General features: G+C 30.9%; 3 protein-coding genes across 5 annotated transcripts; 1 reads left to right on the forward strand and 2 right to left on the reverse strand.

Moving 5' to 3' along the window:
• Positions 1-4,631: 4,631 nt before the first annotated feature.
• LOC124533334 (acidic leucine-rich nuclear phosphoprotein 32 family member B-like) lies at positions 4,632-6,879 on the reverse strand. Of its 2 annotated transcripts, none has more exons than XM_047108542.1 (4): positions 6,781-6,879; positions 5,789-5,828; positions 5,389-5,578; positions 4,632-4,788 (listed from the first exon to the last, which is right to left on the reverse strand). In XM_047108542.1, the coding sequence occupies exons 1-4, from the start codon at positions 6,830-6,832 to the stop codon at positions 4,690-4,692; spliced, it is 381 nt and encodes a 126-aa protein (XP_046964498.1). In that variant the 5' UTR covers positions 6,833-6,879; the 3' UTR covers positions 4,632-4,689. The 2 variants fall into 2 exon arrangements, with proteins under 2 accessions (XP_046964498.1, XP_046964505.1); XM_047108549.1 differs by having other exon boundaries at positions 5,340-5,578.
• A 5,526-nt stretch (positions 6,880-12,405) lies between these two features.
• On the forward strand, positions 12,406-14,097 carry LOC124534451. Its single transcript, XM_047110343.1, has 2 exons — positions 12,406-13,480; positions 13,562-14,097. The coding sequence occupies exons 1-2, from the start codon at positions 12,895-12,897 to the stop codon at positions 13,645-13,647; spliced, it is 672 nt and encodes a 223-aa protein (XP_046966299.1). The 5' UTR covers positions 12,406-12,894; the 3' UTR covers positions 13,648-14,097.
• Positions 14,098-18,742: 4,645 nt separating this feature from the next.
• On the reverse strand, positions 18,743-25,228 carry LOC124533348 (seroin-like). 2 transcript variants are annotated; one of them, XM_047108563.1, is made up of 8 exons: positions 25,000-25,228; positions 24,034-24,070; positions 22,978-22,993; positions 22,502-22,781; positions 21,298-21,328; positions 20,286-20,289; positions 19,521-19,544; positions 18,743-19,043 (listed from the first exon to the last, which is right to left on the reverse strand). In XM_047108563.1, exons 1-8 carry the CDS (start codon positions 25,049-25,051, stop codon positions 18,816-18,818), a joined length of 672 nt encoding a protein of 223 aa, XP_046964519.1. In that variant the 5' UTR covers positions 25,052-25,228; the 3' UTR covers positions 18,743-18,815. The 2 variants fall into 2 exon arrangements, with proteins under 2 accessions (XP_046964519.1, XP_046964529.1); XM_047108573.1 differs by lacking the exon at positions 19,521-19,544 and having other exon boundaries at positions 25,000-25,219.

The following is a 25,228-nucleotide window of genomic DNA, read 5'->3' on the forward strand; positions in this document are numbered from 1 at the left end:
CGTTAATGTACAGAAAATTAACGCTAGTAATTGTATAATTTGTTGCGAAGTGTTATTTTATTAAGGTAAGGTTGTTATTGAGGCAAATAATTGTTTTAAAAAATAATCTTTTCCGGTTCAAAAATGCTTTCGTTTAATATTATATATTGTAAGTTAATAAGGGATACGCAATTTCAGTTTATATTTTGCAGTAGTTTTGAGCAAGCTCCGTCTGTTTAAGCGATTAACACACATTCTGCCACCAAAAAGCAATATTGTGTTTGAAGAGCATATAGTAGAAAATGGATCGGAACAAGGTTTTGATAAGTAAGGTAAGACCTCAGTTAATTAGAAAACTCTACATGTAGTTAAAAATACTAATAAATAAAAGAGTTGAATAAAATAAATATTTCTAATTAAATAAAAACGGGAATATCGCTTGTATGTTATGAGATGTTTATAATTAAGAATTTATAAAATCGAATCATTATTCGATTTTATAAATGCATATTATAATTTATATTTATATCATTATATAAATATAAATTATTATCATCTCAACGAAAATCAACTGGACAAACTTGATCGTCTCTTAAACAACTCTTTGCGCTTCATCTTCTGTCTTCCAAAGTTCGACCATATCTCTCAGTATCGTGATAAACTAAAATGGTTCACAATTCGACAACGTAAAAACTTCCGATTACTTTCATCTCTTTTCTCTATTCTCTTTGATCCTCTCTCTCCCGAGTATTTGAAAGGTAAATTCAAATTTCTTAGTGATAATCATAATCGTCAACTACGTTCTAAGGATTCTTACCTTCTTTCTGTCCCTACTCACTCTTCCGGTTTCCTCTCTAATTCCTACTCCGTTCAAGCTATCCGACTATGGAATAAACTACCTGAAAATATTAGAAAAGCTACCTCTAAATTTTCCTTTAAAGCTCGTTTACGTGAGCACATAATATTGTCAGACAGCCCCTAGCACTTATGACAAAGACTTCTGTTATTATATATATATATATATGTATATATGTATGTATGTATGTATGTATATATGTATATATATATTTTGTATGTATATGTTTTATTTTTGTTTAGATTTATGTAAGTATATCCATATATTGTTTTATATTGTTATTTATTAATTAATCACCGCCTTCTTTTACTTTTCTGATTAGCCTAAAGGCTGACTGGCAGAGAATGCCTTCAGGCATCAGCCTTTAAATAAATAAATAAATATCATTATATAAATATAAATTATAATATGCATATAAAATCGAAAGTTAGTTTGTCTGTTGCTATTTCAGAGCCAAATAACTGAACCAAATTTGATGAAATTGTATATAAAACAAGCTTGAACTCCAAGAAAAGTCATAGTCTTTTTATGCCTAACCACCAACCCCTTAAATGCGCAAAGCCGCAAGCATAAACTAGCTACCTATGTAGATAATATATATATCATTTAAACGTAATTAAAAAGCTCAAAAAATAATAAAAAAAATCATGTTCTTATCATTTGGTAATTACTAAAGAATTATAAGAATAAATAACCTTGATATATTTCAATTATTTTTGAATTCATCGAAAGCTGTCCGATATAATAGAATTAGTAAAAACTGACGTAAGATGAGTTCTATAATATTGTAAAATAAAGAACTAAAAGAAAAAACGAATCTTAACTCTTTATAATATAACTAGATAAGGTAAAGTGTGTAATAACATTTTCTGTTGTGAATACGAATGACGTCAGCGATGTGACAGGCATTGTGTGTGCTACCTTGGTCACGCTTGTCTACCCCTACGTAAGATTGATATTTTTATTTTCACACTGACACACGTATGTTTAGTAAAACAAATTGATATTTAAATTCATGCAAAAAAGCAGTTTGACTTGAGTCAGAGTTTTTAACAGAATCTGTAGTTTGGATTTTATTTACATATGTATATATATGATAAATTAACTTGTATTTAAAGTAATAATAATAATTTTATTTTTACGACTTTTCTCAGGTTTTGCAGTCTTCTAGTATCAGTTGTTTAGGTTTTTCAAGTATTTAAAATTGTAAATTTAAATGCATTTCATATAAGAGCCTTATATTTGATTTTTTGGACATTTTCAACATTGTCGATAGTTTTTTGCTTGATTATGATTATGAATTAGATTGGATTTGCAAGTCAGATTTTCAAGAAAGATTTCCGAATTTTTCAAGGGGAATGTTCCGAGGAATTGTTCGGATTAATATCGGCTGCTGAATTTCACCTTCGGACATCTCGTCGTAATTCGAAGTTTCACCCGCAACACCTCGATGTCCGAAAATCCACAACAGCGCGATTTCTAAGACATTTTCTGCCTCGCTCAACCACATTGTGGAACCAGCTTACGTCGGCGGTTTTTCCGAACCGATACTACATGGGAACTTTCAAGAAAATTACCTACTCCTTCCTCAAAGGCTTCGACATCAGTCTACTGATGGCAAAAAAAAAAACGATATATGTGAATTCAAACGACGGGTCAGTAAATTCTCTTTGGTCGAACCTCATATATATATATATATACATACCTAGCCGTTTTCGGCTACAGTGACTTAGCTTTCTTGAAATTGTGATTAGTAGGTAATATTTAAAGCCTGCGATGCGACCTCTCATGACTAACATACCCAATCTTGGCACTAACCGTGCGACCACATGTGTCGCAAGTGAGTTTACCATTTACATAATTATACGAACCTCATAGGAGAAGTTGTGAAGACGTTTATCCTGAACTTTCAGATCGTTTCAAAATGCCATCTCATCGAAATATAGGGAAGGTGAGTGCCCCATATTACGCACATACTCGAGCACTATAATGTGATATTAAAAATGGCAAACATGACCAAAATCAGACAACCCTAGAACTTGTTTTACAATTGATAAGAGTGACATACAATTATAACCAAAAATAAGTAGTCTGCCATGAATAAAACTATCGAGTTATATTTGTCATAAAAATACAAGCCTAATAATAAAATGTTATTTGTTATTATGCCTTGACTTTTCCTCCTATTAGTTCATAGATATATATTCGTATTTGCATATTTACTATCAGTGTAATTTTTTAATTATCACTCTTAGCGATTGTATGACAAATCATCCTTTTTTAACTATGTATGGTTAAGAACTAGACCAGATAGGAATTATTTAATTAAAGTAATAAATACAAAATCAACAATACACGTTTATGAAGTTAATTTCGTCTCTACTTAGTACAAAAAGTCGAATCGCCGTGTTATACCCATGCTCTTAGCACTTTTATACTACGCAACGGATTTTAATGCGCTCTTCATCAATAAATAAAATGATTTAAGAAGAACGTTTGTGTGTTTCATACTTGCAGGAAAGCTGAGAATATAAAGACGGGACTGGTAACTAAATACTCATACTTAAGAAATAGTACTTTGTAAATATGGCAACAGTCATTATATATTATTTAAGTTTTAGTAAGGATTCCTTATCTCTTCTATCAATAAATATAGCCTATGTTACTCGTGGATAATGTAGCTTTCGAATGGAGAACCAATTTTATATATTTTATAAATCGATTCAGTAGTTTTTGAGCCTATTCATTACAAACAAATAAAGTTTTCCTCTTTATAATGTAAGTATAGACTAAACGCCAAAAAATACATCTTCAAAATATAAATATTTATAATATATATAAACATACTAAAAAGGATTGTAGAAACACTCGTAGTATAAAACTGGTTTTTGGAATACATTTTATAATTGCTCATCATTGTCTTATCCTTTGAAACATCAGTCTTTGCATCGTTATTAAAAAAAATAAAATGTTCGAATTAAAAAAAAAAAAGACTGAAGCATTCTAGTTACGTTTCATATATTTCGTTGATTGATCGATATTCATTCTTGACTTAATTAGTATATATATCTCATGAGGACAATTGTGTAATGAGTTTCTTACGAACATTCATAACTGGCGGTTGAATCAGTATTTAAATAAATTTAATATGTGAATTCAAATTGGACACTATTATTAAGAATTTTTATTAAACTCCTTTATGAATATTAATAGTCAAAACTTTACCAAATGAAAAAATAATATCATTCAACATATTTACCACAACACAACAACAACCTGTAAATTCCCACTGCTGGGCTAAAGGCCTCCTCTCCCTTTGAGGAGAAAGTTTGGAACATATTCCACCACGCTGTTCCAATGTGGGTAGGTAGAATAAACATGTGGCACAATTTCTATAAAATTTGTCACATGCAGGTTTCCTCACGATGTTTTCCTTCATCGCTGAGCTCGAGGTGAATTATAAAGACAAATTAAGAACATGAATCAGCGGTGCTTTCCTGGGTTTGAACCCGCAATCATCTGTTAAAATGCACGCGTTCTAACCACTGGGCCATCTCGACTCAACAACATATTTAACAGTATCTTTAATAAGTAAACTGGAAACCAAAGATGCGTATGCATGCGTATTTGGATTCAGTCAAACACATTACTAATTTGTTAATTTTGTGCAGAAAAATGAGCTAATTTAAAATGCAATGACGATTTCATGTATCGAATATCAATATGAGCGTGTAAGACTCAGTACTTAACAATAAGTTAAATGTAAACAGAATAGACAATAAATGAAAGGCAATAGTCATGATAAGCAATATTGTATAACGTTTAATAAAATATATTTTCATACAGGTGCTTTTCTATTTTACATAATATACAATCGGCATGTCGACGGTATCAACAGGATATAAAACTTCCGTAGCCATTGGCACCAAGTAATAAACATTTTGCTGCTGATCCTGAAAACAAAACATTTATTAAATTTTAAGTATAGAATAGTTGTATCATATCTTTAAAAATAGATAATTTAATTGGCTCTTATTTTTATCTTTATAAATATATGTATTTGATAAAATATTTATGTGAATGAATTCTAAGTTTATTTATATATTTAGTTTTAACATTAAATTTGCTATTTATAGCTATTATATTTGGTCAGCAATCATGTCATATATATACAAATATTTGTTTTGCCGAGTCGGTTACCAGATATACTACAGTTTGTTAGATAGCGCTGTAATCACGTAATGCTATATTTAGAGATATTCATGGATTCGTATTATGTGATTATTTTGTATCAAGGAATAATACCGATCTGATAAATGGTTATGGTGTGATATTGCCGAAGTTTTCAGCTTATTTATTCAACTGGCATTCATAAGTGGGAGTTCTTTCCTAGAATCTTGTTAAGTGAGTATATTGTGAAAGCGATTTTCGAAAGATCATCCAAAAGCATCAACGAACGGCATCCAAAAGGAATCACAAAGGAATAAAGTAACACTTCAGTAACTTTACAAATGCGACTCTTAATTTCTCACACAGCTCCAGTTGTAACTTACATCATCTTTCTTTTCAGCGTTTTTCTTTTCACCCTCGTTTTCATCTTCAGATTTCTCTTTATTTTTTTCACTTCGCCGTTCTTCATTGTCTTCCCCTTCGTCCTCATCTTTTCTATTTCCTTCTTCGGATTGTTTGCCTTCTTCCTTTTCTTCTTCTTCTCTGTTCTCGTCGTTTCTATCTTCTTCGTCCCTTTATAAACATATAAATATCTCTTTATAACTATTTTTTACAAGCACTTTTGAATTGTCATTTAGCAACTTTATTAAGTGAAGCTACCACTGGTTCGGAAAGTAGATTATATCGGGAAGAACCGGCAAGAAACTCAGTAGTTACTCATTTTTAATATTTAAAATATAAAATTTGATTAAAACTTTGAAAACTAAAAATATGAATACTAACCTGGAAGATTCTCGATACTCTTCAGCATGTCTTCTATTGGCTAAAAATAAATAAAATAAATTATTTGTTCTAATAGTTTTTCTTATAATACTAACTTAACACAGTTTATTGACGTTGCGCTATTCCGAAAGAACTAACACTGTTATTTAATGTTAAAAACCGACTTTCAGTTACATCATTTGGATGCATGTATTTTTGAATATTAATCTTATTATTGTCAATGATTATTAGGTATATGTTTAATATATACACATGTACTTATATCAACGTACATTACACGATCTTGATCTGTGTTAAATTTTGTGTTAGTGCTTACGGAATGGGTCTATAGTCTATAGTATGTTCGACTGAAATAGATTTAAGTTAATGATTCTTGTGACTACGTAAATAAATTACAAATCAACTTTTATGTGACGGAAGATATTGTACTTTTTTATGGTATAGGTTGGCGGACGAGCATTTGGGCCACCTCATGGTAAGTGGTCACCATCACCCATAGACAATGACGCTGTAAGAAATATTAACTTACATCGTCAATGTGCCACCAGCCTTGGGAACTAAGATGTTATGTCCCTTGTGTCTGTAGTTACACTGGCTCACTCTCCCTTTAAACCGGAACACAACAATACTGAGTACTGTTATTTGGCGGATGAATAACTGATGAGTGGGTGCTACCTACCCACACGAGCTAGCACAAAGCCCTACCACCAAGGTTTTCTTTTCTTATTAAATTAAGAACATGATTTGACACAAAGACATACAGACTTTAAGACAAAACTGTAATAAGAAGAAAACAATGATTATATCGACACAACATATCAATTATGAACCTAATTCTTTCTTTCCTTATTACACTGGATTACTGTACTATCCTATCCTATCCTGTGTACTATCCTCACACACCGGTACACAATTACTCTCTTCTGTAATAGAATATATGATGATAGTATATTATAGAAAACTTATAATTTATCCAAAAATATTGATCTTACCGGCACAATAAACTAAGGTGAAACACAAAAGAAAAACGATAAGCTTGCCCATGTCGAAAGTTTAAAAATCGAATTGAAATCTCCAAATACTTATTGCACCGGTCTGAATTTGTTTTAAAATTTTCTCTTAATTTATACGATTCGTTATGAGCACAACCTTGAATCCCGTATTGTTATGGATATTAGACCATTTCAGAAGATTTCGGGTACAAATAATTTTTACTGCAACATTAACAAGATCGTATTATTAATTACCGAACAAATTATGACTTACAATTTATTTTAATTTTAAATAGTCATTTTGAGAACCGTATTGTTGCATTACTCATAATGCAGATGATTGTAGGTTCTAACCCAGGTAAAAACTTAGAATTTTCTTATGCTTCATTTGTTTATAATTTATCTGAAGGAATAATACCTAAATCTCATCGTGAAGATATCTTTAGTTGAAGAACAAAAATTAGTATTACCCGGGTTTTTATTATTATATGTAATCTGGGTTGGCATCATTGGAATAATGTGGAATATTTGTGAAGTTACTATTATAGTACAGGATCCGGGGCCTATTTTGTCACTTGATTACTATCAAGCTAATTTTCCGTGAGTAGCTTCATTTTGATAAGACGCCCAACAATTTCCTGTGCGAAAATTCTCGATATTGGTAGCTAACAGAGGTAGCAATAATAAAATATGTCGATTTGATGATTCTCAAATATTAATTACTAACTGGATTGTTTTTTATTAAATCTTAAGATAATTATCTAAATTATTTGAAAAAATATTTGTCCTACAAAATCTATGGTATCATCAAAGAGTCCTCCCCCTCCAACATATATTGATAACGAGATCACCAAAAATTACTACTAACCAGCTGATTTTTTTTTATTACTTAGTTAATATATATATAATGTAACGGTCATATTGTCCTACAAATTCCGTGGTATGTTATCCCGGTCCTACGGTCGAAAGTAGTAGTACAGATCATAAATGTAAAAATAGCGTGGTACGCTATTGCGGTGCTCCAATTGAATATATATTGGAAAGTCATGAAATTAAAAATCAATTTATTTCTTAAGCGTGAGAAAAAAACGGTAAAAACTTTTCGGTAGATTTCACTTAACAATAAGTTAAAAAATTACTGAACGCCAACTGAAATTAAACAAAACAATAACAAAGAAAACTTTGTGCCGCTTGGGTTTCTGTATTTGTCTACAACAGCAGAGCATTTTTACTCCGTCGTAGTAGGTATCCCACGTTTGTGTCGAGTATAAGCGTGTTAGTAAGCATTTTTCAGTTCACGTGCTGCAAAATAATTATGGAGTGTTTTTTGTGTAATTTGCTTTGTGAAAATCCTTCTTTCCGAGAGAAAAGGGAAGAAGTGAAGAAGTTTAATGCAGACATTTGGCTTTCCTGTAAAACTTTTTTATCTGCTCGAAAACATCATCAACATAAATATGGAGATGTTATATTACCTGAAAATTGGAATGACGAAGTAATAGGTTATCATTCCTCTTGTTACAAAGAATTTCGAGTGAAATCAAAATATTTGTCTTATGAAAGGTAAGTCGCTCGAATATTTTTTTACTTTATTTTTAAAATTATTGAAAGATAATGTTTATTATGAACTAAAATAGTATTTCATGAAAAACGCTAAAATAAATAAAAATCGTAGCGTGGTCACATTATTACCTAAAAACTGCTAGTTTTAGTAAACCGGAAGTAATTAATTAACTTTTATAATTACATTTTTTTTTAGACTTCCTTTTGAAAAACTAGTTTTATAAAAAAAATGTGGTAATAAAATAACAGAGTTTTGAATATATCACATCTTAAGACACTTCAAAAAGACTCAGTGATTTTTCTACCATGATCCTTTGGAGTATAATATAAATATATTTAATGCAATAATAAACTAAGCCACGTGTTTATTGTTTACTCATTCAACCCTCGGAGAATTCAAATACGTTCGGAAATGCTCGACTCTTCTCGGGAAGTTTTTTATTATTTACATTTGTTCTTGTATAACTATTTTACCAAATATTAATTTAATATGGGATCATTTTTTCAATATCGATAATCTTAAGTGATATTTATGTAGACTGTGTGTACTTGCATCTTTCTCAAATAAATAATATTTTTTTTTTTTTTTAAATAATTTCTCATATACACAGCACTGAGCCAGCTTCAACATCATCTACGTCTCAATCTACCGCAATTATTGATTCCTCGATTTCTTTAACGTATGCTCCAAATGCAGAACCAGACCCATTGCCATGCACTTCACGGTTAGTTAATTAAAATTTTTTTTTTATTTGTTATACAAATCTCAAAAAATCTTCTTGACATTATTTATTTATTTTCCATTATAAAACTGCTGCGCACGTTATTATTTACAGAAATATTGACCAAAATTCAACATTAGTAAATGATGAAACCAGTAATATCGAAGACTCGGAAAATACTGTTGAGGGGGACAATACAGATTGTGAAGTAGATGTACAAAGTTTTCGAGATGATGAGTCAGCAAAGAAATGTTTTTTTTGTGAAAAAGTCAATATAAAACGTAAAGGGCGACAAATTTACTGTCGTAAAATTAAAAACAAAATGTCCTTTCTGGAAAAAATTAAAAATTATTCAACAGAACTGGGTGATATAGAGATGTTACTAAAAATTCAAGACGAAACTAACTCGGTTAACGATGATTTTTTGGCGTATCACAATATATGTAGTGTGAATTATTTTGCGAAATACCAAAGGAAAACGAATCCACCTCCAAGTAATGATTGGGCTACGAAACGAGAAGGCCATAAAATTGCCAGAGAACGATTGATTAATTATATTCAGCTAGAAATTATTATAAATCGACGAGTGATGTCATTAGCTCACTTGAAATATTGTTATGCTGAATTTGTGAAAGAAATGTATGACCACGCAAATTTAGAAGCTACCACATTCAGCAATAAAGCTCTTAAGGATTTTATACAAGCTCAATTAAGACACAAAATATCATTGGTTAATATTTCTAATCAACAATTTGTTATTTCATCTGATGTAGATATTGAAACAACCGATGATGAAGAAATCAGTAATATATTATTTCAACAAGAAGCACAGGATTTCGCCTTGAAATATCGAAAAAATATATTGAAAATTAAAAAAAAACCTTTAACTGATTTCATTGATAGTGAAGTATTAAATGAAGGAGAGTGCGATGTTCCAAAATGGTTGGATTTATTTTGGACTACTGCTTTGAACGGTATTGGCAAAGAAAGCTGCGATCGGGTTCAGAGATTGTCTTCATGTTATTCGCAGGACTCAATCTACAGTATTACTAAAGGTTATATTAAACCGCGAAAACATATTTTACTGGGTATAACAATGAAAAGCCTCACGGGAAGCAAAAAAGTTGTGGATATATTAAGCAGACAAGGTTACTGCATCAATTATCCAAGCGTACTGGAATTGGAGACGTCTGCTGCATATTCTTGTGCCACTAATAATCGATCATGTCCTGCCGGCATTCAACCAACTTCTTTATTATCATCTGGAGTAGCGTGGGATAATTTCGACAGATATGTAGAGACAAGCTCTGGTAAAAATACCTTGCATGACACTGTGGGTATCATTTATCAAAATATCCCTACAGAAGAAGAATTGAACATCATCAAAAGGAACGATGCATCTACAGAAGCTCAACAGAATTTATCAGTTAATGTTCGTGATTTGACTGGCCGTAGAAAACGTTCGTTTGAGGAACAGACATTTGAAAATGTACCGTACGCGAAGCAACGTCGTCCAGAACTTTGGCGTAGTAGTAGTGTAGCGTTATCTGAAGAACCGCAAAATTTAATTAATTTTCAGCACAGATATTTTACATGGATACTTTCCCATTACTTTCAAATTTCAAACACGCTAATGTGGGTAGGATATAATGCCAAAATTTTAAAAGATGACAGTAGAATTCAAAAGATTGAGTATTTAACGCAAATTAATAATTCACCCACGGATCCGGCTGTTGTAAAGGAGACCATGCGAAGAAGTTTGCAAATCGCTTCGGAATGTCAGAAAAATTTCTTCAGCGTTACTTACGATTTAGCTATGGCCAAAATTGCTTTACGGATACAGAGTGCGGAGGATGAATTTCAAAAACTTTTCATTAATTTTGGACCTTTCCACACAATGTTATCATTCATGAAAGCTATCGGAAAAAATTATAAGTGGATGTGGGTTAACAAATATTCTTATAGATAGCGAAATTTTGGCCAGTGGTTCTATCAATTCCTTTATAAGTGGGAAACACTTTAATCGGTGCAGGAAAATTCATCCTCTACTTTCTCTTGCTTTGCAGATTTTGCATTTGGAAAGGTTTTTACAACATTATCAGAACCTGGAAAATATTAAAGAATACTTAGAAATATTTAATGAGCAACAAAATGATGACCCACAAATAACCAATGGGAATTTAAAGATCTTATTTAACAAATATGAAGAATATAAAAATGAAACTTTAAATGGAAGTCATGGTAAAACACCTCAAATTTATTTAATGTACACAAGATTAGTAGAATATTATCTCCAATTAGAATATAGTATTCGTATAGGTGACTTCAGTTTATTTGTACACACTTTACCGAAAATAACAAATGTCTTTTTTTCAATGAATCATCATAATTATGCAAGGTATATGTCTATTTATTGGGATAAGTTGATAAATATTGAAACTACACATCCCGGATTGCTTGATGATTGTCAAAAGAGTTTCATAGGCATTCGAAGAACAATGAAACCTTTTTCAAGAATCCCAGTTGATTTAACACTTGAACAAACAATCAACGCTGACGCTGCTTCTAAAGCTTCTGGAATTATTAATATTACAAACTCGTTCTCTGCAAGACAAAAATGGTCAATTATTCATTCACTACGTACAAGTATTATATCTAAAGTAATGGAGTTTTGTAATATGAAATCAACAGATGATATTACGAATGATTTAAAGAAGTCAACTATTAATAAATCTACCAAAAACTTAGAAGTACTGATGCAACTGATAAAGCAGTATACCAATCCTTTTGCATTAGAGCTGTCAGAAGATCATCTTTACAATATATCGAAAGGTCAGTCAGTGAACGATGAAATATATAAATTTTTATCATCAGTTGAGATCGAAGGCGAAAAACAACAAAAGAATTTCATTGCTGAGACTCGAGCTACACCAGATAGGTTTGATAAAGCTATAACTAAAAATAAAATAATTAATTTTGAGTACAAAAATACGAAAAAAGTCAAAATTAATGGAAAAGTGAGAGAAGTTAAGATACAAAGAGATGTTTTTGGTCGTCTACTTTATGCGTCACTACAAAATAAAATTGATATAGAAAAAGCATTAAGTTATCCTCTAGCTCCTATTCCATTTTCACTTTGTCACACAAATGGAACAATTTGCAAGACCCCCAAATCTGTGGTTATTAATGAATTACTAGAATATCAAACTGAAATACTAAATCCTCCAGAAGCAGACATTCACTTAGTAGATGGATTTTATTTATTACATACATTGAAGAACCTTCCAAACAAATATGGTAAAATCTCGATGCATATATTAAAAATACTTACATATAACAGAAAAGAAGTACATGTTATATTTGACAAATACAAAAAACCCAGTATTAAAGATTTTGAACATGATTTGAGAGGTGAAGAGGACACACAGTATGACGTAATACGTAAAGACTCTAATCGTCCTGCAGATTTCTGCAAATTATTGAGGAGCAACAACTTTAAAGAAAAATTTGTCGAATTTTTAATTGAAGATTGGACAAGGGACGAATTTATTATATTGATCACAGGAAAAACTGTTAAACTTAACTATGATCAATGTTACACTTATGAGGTGTCTAGTGAAAATAAAATAAAAAGAGTCATTGACTATAACCTCTCGTGTTATCATGAAGAAGCTGATACCAAAATTGTATACCACATTTGTCAATTAAATTCTAACTATCGTGTGCAGATACATTGTACAGATTCTGATATACCAATAATAATGCTGGCTAATTTTAAGTATTTAAAAGATGAAATTCAAGTAATAATTAATTTAAGCACGAGTAAAAAAAAATGTACTTAAACATAAATGAAATGTATGAAAAACTTGGGGATCAATTATCTTGTTCACTCGCTATATGCCATATTTTTACAGGAAATGATTATAATCCCGCTTTCTTTCGTAAAGGAAAAAAGAGACCTTTTAGTATTTTAAAGAAAAATAAAAAATTTCAAGAGGCTTTTATTCAACTCCTACACATTGAAAATACAGCATTAACAACATCGAATGAGGTATTTCAAATTATTGAAGAGTATGTATGCAGAGTGTATTCATTAAAAATAAAAAATGATATCAACAAAGGACGGTACGAGTTATTTGAAAAAGGATATAGATCAAAAAATCAGAATGAAAAAATTTTAAAACAAAAAATCGTAGGATATGATCCTTCCAGTTTGCCACCAACAAAAGAAGAATTGTTACAACAAATTAAAAGAACTGTATTTATCTGCAATGTATGGTGTAACGCACATATGCGGTACCCCACGGAAAAATTGCCGGAAAATTTTGGATGGACAATAATTGATGGCAAATATGAATACTATTGGTTTGATGGTCCCCAAAGTCCATCTTTTGAAGAATTATCTTCTGAAATACAAGGTAACCTATTTATACTATTGTTATTTATTGATTGATTATTCATTATTATATAATTTACTTAATTTTTTCATGTTATTATAGAGTCAGATATCACAAGTGAGGAAAGTGACACAAATGAAGATGACAGCGATGTTAGTAGCGAAGATTATGATTCATCGGATGAATAAGATGAAGATTAATTTTTATTATCTATAAATACACCAATACACCAATTTTTGTACCTCATTTTTCAAAAAAATAAACTTATTAAAATTTTAAAAAAGATTTTCTCACTGTATCTTATGTTAGAAATCGGAAAACGAAAAAATGACAATTTTTGTCGGACTAGTGATACATACCTGTTTTTTTGTAGGACATTGTTTTATTTGGGCACTGAACACACTAACCTATTATGTAATATTTTTGTCCTACAGTTAGTAATGAGAAAAATGGTCTTATGGTATTAACAATTTCTGACCGTAGGACCGGGATAACATACCACGGAATTTGTAGGACAATATGACCGTGACATTATATATATATTAACTAAGTAATAAAAAAAAAATCAGCTGGTTAGTAATAATTTTTGGTGATCTCGTTATCAATACATGTTGGAGGGGGAGGACTCTTTGATGAAACCATAGATTTTGTAGGACAAATATTTTTTCAAATAATTTAGATAATTATCTTAAGATTTAATAAAAAACAATCCAGTTAGTAATTAATATTTGAGAATCATCAAATCGACATATTTTATTATTGCTACCTCTGTTAGCTACCAATATCGAGAATTTTCGCACAGGAAATTGTTGGGCGTCTTATCAAAATGAAGCTACTCACGGAAAATTAGCTTGATAGTAATCAAGTGACAAAATAGGCCCCGGATCCTGTACTATTACTCCAATACAGATTGTTTCTACTTCTTCGTATCTTACTATAATTTCATTCGTAGGCGTTATATCAAATTACAATACATTTTTTTGTATGAAAATATATTTATCCTTCTACAAGAACAAAAGTCATCTTTTTGAAACGAATAACGTTACTTTGCCCTCAGTACGACCTTGTGATGTCATTTGCGACACTATCCTTGTTCTATATAGTGAATACAAGAATCTTCTCAAATAGAAAAGATGGCAATTTTTCAAGTATGCGACAATGATTTTCTAATTGTTATGTTGTGTTGGCAATGTGTTCTTGTATCTAACATGTTTTGGCATAAATGAGCTTGATGCTGTTGAAAATCTCATAAATGTGTACTTTATTCTCCATGTCTTACGAATGAAGACAGAACAACCTTACCTATTGTGTTTTAAAATATTTTGTGTATTCTATTTTTTTTTCAAATATATACTTAAATTCGGCTATCTACAAAGTCGAGAGCGGATAATTATTAATTATATGTAGATGTTTGTTATATAATTATTAATAATGTTGTTTGTTGTGCTTACTCGTATACCGTACCATACCGTATGAAACCTCCATGCGAAACCTTCAAGTGTTCATCATATATCTTATAGGTACATTACATGTGAAGCAGCATTGTGAAATAAACTCCAAAACTACTGCATCAAGGCGTGCGCAGTCTATGCTGAATTTTTTTTCCGACGATAGCCGAAAACATTATAACTTATTGTTGGGGAAAAAGTTTCTTCGTATTTTATATGAAAATTCAAAAAGTTTTTTTTATACTTAGTTTATTTACATTTGACTAAAGTATGTAGGTGCCACTTTGTTCCAAAACTTTTTGCCATCTTGTTGGTAGTGACATGATCCCATTGCTGTAAAAATTTTGGGGCTTCTGATCGAAAAACTGCGACAAGTGGTTTTGGCAGTCCTCTCGTGATGTTAACCTGACACTACCTAAGGAATTCTGCAAAGACCGAAACAGATGAAAATCTGAAGGTGCAAGGTCAGGACTATACGGCGGATGCATTAATACCTCCCAGCCAAACTCTCGTAATTTTTGTTGAGTGGCTAAAGATGTGTGAGGTCTAGCATTGTCATGGTGAAAAACCACACCCCTTCTGTTGATCAATTCTGGCCGCTTTCTCTCAATTTCTTGCTTCAATCTCATCAATTGTTCGCAATACAGTTCTGAATCGATGGTCCTGCCGGGCGGTAACAGCTCATAATGAATGAAGCCCTTCCAATCCCACCATACACACAGCATTACCTTGTTGCGAGTTAATCCGGGTTTTGCCACAGTCTGTGAAGCTTGACCGGCCTTTGACCACGATCTTTTTCGCACGTTCTTGTCGTATGTGATCCACTTTTCATCACCAGTTATCAGCTTCTTCAAAAATGGTTCGGTTTCATTACGTCGTAATAAAGAATCACAAATGAGTACACGGTTCATTAGGTTTCTTTCGGTGAGTTCATGAGGCACCCATATATCGAGTTTTTTTGTGTACCCAGCTTTATTCAAATGAGTCAAAACCGTTTTGTGGTCAATTGCCAGTTCTTCAGCTACATCGTAACTACTAATATGCCGATCTTGCTCCACTTTTTCAAAAATGGCATCAATTTTGTCCGTAACAGGGCGACCAGAGCGAGATGCATCTTTGATATCAAAATTTCCGGCTTGAAAACGCTTAAACCAAACTTGCGCTACTCTCACAGATACTGCATTAGGTCCATAAACATCACAAATTATTTTCGCGGCTTGAGTTGCATTTTTACCTTTTTTATAGTAAAATTTTAAAATGTATCGAATTTCTTCTTTAGATTCACTCATTTTAACAACAACAAAAACAAATGAAAATCACACAAATTCCTAATTTGAATTTGGAAGTGCCTTCTTTAAAATTAAAACTTTTTAATGATACCAAAACCAGCCCGATACAAATGGTATAGCCAAAGAGATTTTATTACAAGTTCATACATACTATATGCGAAAAGACTTTTTCCCCAACCTAATATATTAATCACTTCATGACTTTTCTTTTGATTTTTCTATTATTTTATTAATTTTTTACATAAATAAATTTACATAGTTATTGGTTATGTCTCGTTCTATAATTGTTATCCAATAGAAGCCCGAACCGGAATATAATGACAGGCTGCTGGATGCCGTAAGTCAGATTACAATAGTTCTTAGGCTCGCGCAAACTATGTACATCATCATATTTGGGATGTTGTAGGTCGTAAAATTCCTTGTACCTACTGTTCTACTAAAGAAAATAATAAACTTTCGTATTATAAAAAAATACCTGAATAAATATTGTTGATGATTCGGTTTCTGTTTTATTAATTATTTTTATTAATTAATTATGGTAATTCGCGAACTAATTTCGTCGAATTGTTGCGTCTGCTAACGCACACTGAGACGGGCCGCATTGCAACGCATAACATCGCCGCAAAAATACGCCTGGCTAGCGATGCGCCAATGCGTTGCGATGCGGCCCGTTGCGGCCCGCCTAGCTGTGCGCCTATCTTTAATATATACATATTTTTGACTCTTATTGTTAAGCTATTGATGTTTACCGAATTACTTGATTTTTACATGCGATGTTTAAACTGTAGTCTATATATATATTAAACGATGAGAATAAAAACAAATGCTAGCGTTAAAACGTGCTCATAAACTTACTCTTTCCTTAGGAAATAGGTCTTAATAGATAGTGATTACATAACAACAAAGGCAAACGGACAATATAAAGGTAAATTTATGGCAGAATATTCTTTAGAGAACTAGACTCTCCTCTACATTTTCTCGATACATAGACCGTATGTCTATTTTTCCTACTCATTTCCTTATAAGTATAAGGAGCTAAGATTTAATTCGTATTATTTGTAAACACATTGAGAAAGTGTCAATTAAGTGAGTAACCATTCGTTTGTTTATATTTTATATTTAGCTGAGTTGGTTCGGTAATCGAAACTGCAGATGTTTATGCTCGAGACTAGTGCAACAAAATTTGAGAAAGGATTAATTTATTTATAACGAATTAAGTGTCGACTTAAATCAGTAAAGTGATCGGTTTAATATTTAATTCTTCTAGATACAATAAGATCGTATTTGCAGTGACCACAATAAAGATAGGTTTGTGTTTTTATCCTACCACTTTTTTAAATTGATTTTTCAAAATAGTCAAGATTAAATGCTATTTTTCATTTTATTAATATAGGCAACCGTCTAAAGTATTTAACCAAGCATAGCAAGCACCCTATGCCAGTATTCGAACAGTATTAAAAGATCTAACGGCTAAGATAAAGAACATTGGCCGAAACATAACTCCGCCTGGTATACGCTGGAGTTATGCCCTACATGGAAAGCAGATGCAAATCAGATCCACGAGAGCTTTTCGTACCATCAATTCTGTAAGCGATGCTTAGCAGAGAATCGGCACAAAAGGCTGAAGTATTCTGAAAGCCCATCATGGTGAGGGAGGAAGGCCAATCCTGATATTACATATTGGTCAGGATTAACTTCAATTTCTTACTTAATATATTTAAACATTGAGGGTCAGTAATATTTTCTTTTTAGTTTCTTTATATCTTAAATATATGTAATCCTGCGAGATTTTAAAAGCTTATTGTTATATATAAAATATTGCTATTCGATTCGCTGCTTATAAATATGGTAGTATGTAGTACTTTCTTATTATTCATCTCTGGAACGGCCTGACCAAATTTGACGAGACTTTCGCTGGCAGATAACTGATATAATAAGGAGTAACTTAAGCTACAATTATATATATATAAATAAATACAACAAGCCTAATTACGACCATTTTATTAGACATCATATACTCAGAATACGCATTTGATTTCGCAAATGAAACACTTTACATATTCCAAATAATAATTTTTATTATGTATCATAACTAAGTTAAGAAAAATAATTTAAACGCCACTTTCTTTGTTAGCAAATATAGCATTATTAAAATTTTATTTTTTTTATGACATGGTTGGCAAACGAACAAGAGGCTCACCTGATGGAAATTGACTACCACCGCCCATGGACATCTGCAACACCAGGAGGGTTGCAGGTGCATTGCTAGCCTTTAAGGAAGGAATACGCTCTTTTCTTGAAGGTTCCCATGTCGTATCGGTTCGGAAAAACCACCGGTGAAAGCTGGTTCCACAAAGTGGTTGTGCGAGGCAGAAAATGGTAAAGGTTAAGGAAAGTAAATAAGGCAATAATTTTTTTGGAACACAATTATTTTATTAAAGTTATAATATAATTAAAAATTACAATAGACGAATATAATATAAAAAAATAGATCATAATTTTATTTAAACATAATCACACTATCAGTATGAAATAAAACAATTGAATAGAAATACATTAAGAACTTTTCGTCCATATTTAATTATTAAGTAAGACATATATTATTAACCATGTTAATCTTTACACTTCGTTATCGCGGAAAACATCAATTTTCTCCGCAACATTGCCGTTGACATTTGTAATTATTTTAGAAGCCCCAGCATTCGTTTTGACCCCGTTGACGTCACTGGCTTGGGAGTACGTCACGGCTGATGTTCCGACAAAGTGCACGTTCCTCTCTGGTTTGTAGACCTTAAGAACTTCAGGGTCTAACGGTAGAATTGGTATGATAGGCTGCCATGATTGTTTCTGAAAACGTTTACTACTCTCTAATAAGGGACAAAATGGATTGACAATTTATAATTTGGATCAACGTAAATACAGCTAATTTATACGTAGTTATTTTGCTATCGGAGTTTGCCGTAGAAATATGTGAACCTTAAACAAGATTCTGGGGTCTGCAGTGCGATTCTGTAAGAAATCACTTCGTATCTCACTTGTAAAATATTGACGACTGACTTATTTTGATACGTGAATCCTATGAACTTTGTAATTATTATAGTTAATGTCGCATTTCAAATACTGATATTTCAAGCACGTGTTTTCAGGAGAGTTTCGAGTTTCTTATTACAAAATAGCCCAACTAATCGATACCCAACACTTGGTTCTTACGTAATTAGCTTATGTTTTAATGGATGGGATACCATCTGTGGTTAAGGACGAAATAGCGCGAAAACCTATGTGGTTTTCGCCCTGTGTTTATTAGCTATTTGAAAATTTTATTACCTTCGGAACTAATATTCGAGGTTGCTGCAATAAAGAGTAACATTTGTTAAAAGGTGCAACATATAAATATACTTGTTATATAACTTAGTATATATTTAGTAGAAATTATTTACGTTAAAGTTTACTGTGCCAAATATACAATAATAATATGCCAAATATATAATAGAGATTTTTTTTAATTTTGAATAAACTTAATTTAAAAAACAATGGCTGAATAAGAGACGATCTTTGTTAAGATAGTAAAATTTCTTGATAAAGATATTTATTTATGGTTAATTTTCGTATACTTATGTTATTTAATATATCGATAACCAATGTTTTATAAAGAGGTTATTAAAGTTTATTTATAAATGCATCTAATATATTAGAGATATATAGACTTAGATTAGATTATATAGAATTTCACACGATTAATTTAAAGGCATTTTATATGAGTACATAAGCAAACTCTAACAGAAGTAAGATTGCTATTATTATAATGTATGCATTAAGTGACTTTTAATTAGGTATGAAAGCAAAGATCTTTTTCTTCTCAGTAACAAAGGTTTATTTACCAATAAATAGATAAGAAAATATATGAATTTAAAATAAGAATTGAATTAGTGCATAATGTTAGTCATAAATAAGATTATAAAATAAAAATTACCTACCTAAATATATCTATATTCAACGGTGCTTTCATTATTAAATTTAAATATAATTAATATTACGTAAGAATAACTACGACGCTGCAAGAATTACTTATTATCCTTATGATTCGCTTACCGTTCTGAAATAAAAATAACAAAATGAAACATCTAATAATACCCATTAGGTAAAGTAAATTAAAGTAACTGCCTGTAATGTACCCGCTGCTATGCTAAGGCCTTCTCTTCCATTAAGGAGAGGGTTTGGAACATATTCTACCACGCTGTTCCAATGCGGGTTAGTAGAATGCACATGTGGCAGAATTCCGATGAAATTAGACACACACAGTTTTCCTTCACCGCCGATCACGAGATGAATTATAAACACAAATTAAGCACATATACATAGTGATGCTTGCCTGGGCTTGAACCCGAAATCATCGGTTATGCACGCGTTCTAACCACTGGGCCATCTCTACACATGATAAATTTAAATTTATTATAGATCTACGCACTCACGAAGCGCACCTTCATTATATGAGTAGCACTCTTTATTACGTAAGAAAAAGATGGAAATTGAGGAAATTAGGGATATTTCGGAAATTTATTATTAAACTGTAATATTTTAATTTTTAAGTCTTATTTTTTCTTACATGGGGATGGGAAGGAGTTTTGATAGTTCTTAGGAAAGTTAAAAAAAATATGCAAAGTTAAAACTATTTGGAAAAGCGCGGGAAACCATGCGGTGGCCGAGGATAGCTCGGATAAATCTAGAAATTTTGAAATTACAAAAAAAAATATTGATACTTTGAAAAATAAATATATATAACCAAACATGTATTCATTATTTTCCTTTTATTCTAATGTATTAAATATTAAACGAGGAAGGGGGTCAAAAACTGGCGACAATTGTCTGACGTAATATATAAATGGTGCCTTACAGGTGCGTGAGATGTCTTATTTATTTATATTAATGTAATAATAGGGGAAAATTTGTTAATTTGTAAAGGACAATCTTCGGAGCTAATTATTCAATTTTTTTTCTATATTACAGATGGTCTTCGTAAGTGAGCAGAACTAAATATGTACTTGGTAATAATAAAAAATATATATACTTATTAAAGATAATTATTTAAACATAATATACGTACACTACGTTAACATTTGAAGGGTTGTCTCCAACTGTAAAAAAAATGAATAAAAAGTTTTTATTAATTGCCAATTTCTCAATTTCAATGGCAGAATTAGTTTACTTTTTTGTAGGGCTATCAGACATTGCTACCAAGTACCGCCAAACCAACATACATAGTATTGATGTGTTGCGGATTGAAGGTTGAGTGAGTCAGTGTGCACTACAGTAGGTCCATAATATAGGAAAACTATTACCTAGTCGCCTTGGATATGTTTGTTTGCCTTTACTCCTTTTGCCGTTGGAATAAAGTTTATATATAGATAAGAAAAAATCCTTTTTATTTGAATTTTTATATAAACTGTTCAAGTACTACTAACTTTATTGCCACACACCAATAATAATTATTGTTTACGTATTTTAGTAACGTAACCTTGTAAAAATATTTCAAAAACAGTACAACATTATTATTATTACGTCACTAAAAATGTGGCTGTGTTAATGTCATATATCTATAGGTATAAATAATTTCATACAGCCCTGCGCCCCGATTGGATCGTATCTACATTTATATATTGTTAAAAAATAATTTTAGTCTATAACATATCCGCAAAATTCGTACAATCGAGATACATCCACATTAAATGCTTTTCATGAAATTCAGCGGGCGGCCATGTTTGACGATTCCGGGTGAATCAAGAAAGTGTATCGCAAATAACACAGCAGGTTTACGGTACTTAGTATATTTATTTAGTTTTATTTACTTTACCGGGTTTTCATCCAGTAATCCCATATTTATATGCATTTCGTAAATTCAAAACGATTGTAAAAAACACATTAGTAAAAAAGGCATATTATTCGATACAAGATTTTATAGATGATAAAATTGCGTGGAGTTAATACCTGTTGATTTCCAGGTAGGATATATTAAATACATATATAATTATATCTAACTAACATGACTGTGTTTTTTAAAAGTTGAAAAAGACTAACTACTGAGTTTCTTGCTGGTTCTTCTCGGTTGAATCTACTTTCCAAACCGGTGGTAGCTTCACTTAATTGTAAAATGACGATTCAAAAGTGCTTGTAAAAGCCTACTTGATTAAAGTTTATTTTGATTTCATTTCATTCCTTTTCGATGTCGCTCAAACACAATTTACAAAAACTTGGAGAAGTAATAAGATATAAAGTACATATGTTAAATAGTTTAAATAAAATAAACTTACATTTATATTCTCTAACCACGCCGTTGTTATTAGTAAGTATTCTGCCATCACTATTGTGGATCACTTTTCCATCTTTGTCCAAAGTAGTAGAGCTGAACGAGCTAACCGCTACCCCATTATAATTGGGCCCCTTCTTCCTTGCAATGTCTTCGGGAGTCATAACAACAATTGGAGGAATTGTGGGGAAGGGAGGGAAAGTGAAGTGACGGAATGGTGGTATGGTGGGAAATGTTGGGAATTGAGGAAATTTTGGAAATTTCGGGAAATTATTATTAAATAACTGTAAAATAATTATTTTTATAAATATTAATTATTCATTACTAAATGAAAAAAATAAATTAATACAATCACATTCATTTAAAAATTTGATGATAGGAATAAATAAATAAAATATCATGTAAGGAATTTAGCGATTAATTTATGGTTCTTTATCAAAAGGACAAATCATAAAAAAAAACTATTTGTAGAAAACTCACCTTCATATTGGGGTTTCTGAAATAACAAATAAAATTTAATTATTAATAGATCATGATATCACAATAATAGAAAAAAAAAACATTTTTAATACATACAGGGTTATTGATAATTCGACGTATTCCCGTTAGGAGGTGATAGGGGTGACTTTTTGCAATAATTTTAAACCCCATATGCATGATCCAAAAGTGATCAAGTTTTTTAGGTTTTTTTAAAATTTGTCAATAATGCAACTTCAAAAATTTATTAAGAAAAAAATATCAAAAATATCTATTTTCTTCTTCTTCTGATTTATAAAAACGAATAAACAAGACGCGACTCCTGAATCCGCATTAAGCACGAATTTACAAAAAATAACGCTCCTTTCAGGGATCTCTTCGTGAGACTTATAAGAATAGAATATTATCCTGCATGATGCACTGTAGAACATGCTATGTGTACTTGTATGTACTCTTTTACAGAGAGTTTTAGTTTTTTAGAGAGGACTCCCTTGTTAAAACGTTAATTAGGGCTATATTACAAAATATCTTACTTATAACTTAGCTATGCACTGTTTATGTATTTAAATTTTATTTTAAACTTGTATTATCATGTTTTTATATAATCAGAAAAAAAAATAGATTTTAATTAATATTTTCTTCTAAATAATTTTTTTAAATTGCAGTTTTGACATATTTTAACAAAAGCTAAAAAACGTGATAACTCAAAAATGGTTCACTTTTGGATCATGCATATGGGGGTTAAAATTATTGCAAATATGTATATATGCTGTATATATACTGGCTGGGTAGGTCACATATCGCCCAGAGTTCTGGATTCAATGGGGAAATGCTACCATATTGTCACTGTACTGCTTAAACTATTTTAAAATATTTTATTATTATTATAAATATTTGCACGGTAAGCATTTTTACTTTAAAATTATATTCATTTATGCTACATTGCATTTTAGGCGAAGTATGTTTTTTAAAAACAAAACTATAGTACAGGATTTAGATCTTAAAAATATTTTTGTTTATTACACTACAATTGAAAATTTCGCACACGTCAACACTTACCCTGGAAAATTATTGTCATCCTGCCATACAAAACTAGCTGTGAAAAAAACAAATTTACATTAATAAAATGTACTTCAATTCATGACTCATTTCATTTACTAACCAAAACTAAACGACCATAACTATTCTGATGCAATACGAATAAAAATATAGGTAATATTTATAATGTTAATAATATTTTGCTTTTTACATATGTTATTTGTAATTTGAAAAACATTTTGCAATTAATGTTAAAAATATTAATTTTCTTTTTCTGGATTATTATTAAAATGATAAAAATGGTGATGAAAATTAACTGTTGTGTTTCCTAGTTGCTCGAACTACAGATACATATATACATTGATTGTATATACTTGTGATTATATTTTTAGATTTAATAGTAGCAACTATTAATATGATGCTTGTAAGGTTTAAACGGGTATTGTTTCGGAGTATTACCAGGCAAAATTTAGATTTGCATTTTAGTTCGCATGTTTAATGACGTTTTAAAAATAGTCAATATTTCTTATAGTCCACAACTATAATCCAAGTCATCACCGCTTACTATTTACTGACTGTTAGCGGTGACGCTAACCAGTAATGGCCTATTCAGCTGATTATTTTTTTCTATTAAAAACAACATGAAAAGCGATTATAATTGTATTAGTTATATATATTAGTAGATTTTCACGCGCATGTCAAATCGTGCGGCATATTGCTCAATTATTACTCACTCACTATTATGAATATTACTTATTATACAAAATGTATTTAAGAAAAATATGAAATATTTTTTTTTAATTGTGATTTTTTTTATTTTGGTTATATGTATTATCATAATGAAAATAATAATTATACATTACATGACATTTGGCTCATTATTTTATTAATATTTTTTAGAAGCTGATTAATATTTTTCGAAATTAGCAATGCATGGGATTAATTCCGATCGATATTTAGAAGAAAAATATAAATTAAAACACTCACCGTTAGCCAAAGCGGCTATAAACGTCGTAATAAATAATATCGTGAGCGCCATTATCTAGAACCGATGTAATTTCGTTTTATTCCCAACAGTTGGAAGAATACTGAAAGAATATGCTTTTAATACTCATTTAAATATGGCTTGTAAGTTTAAAACAACTGTACAAATAGCGAGACGAATGAATTTTATTCTCAGAAAAATTTAATTGAAAGACAAGTCTCAAAATATAAG

The sequence above is a fragment of the Vanessa cardui genome, chromosome 1, assembly GCF_905220365.1.
Source record: "Vanessa cardui chromosome 1, ilVanCard2.1, whole genome shotgun sequence".
Taxonomy (NCBI): domain Eukaryota; kingdom Metazoa; phylum Arthropoda; class Insecta; order Lepidoptera; family Nymphalidae; genus Vanessa; species Vanessa cardui.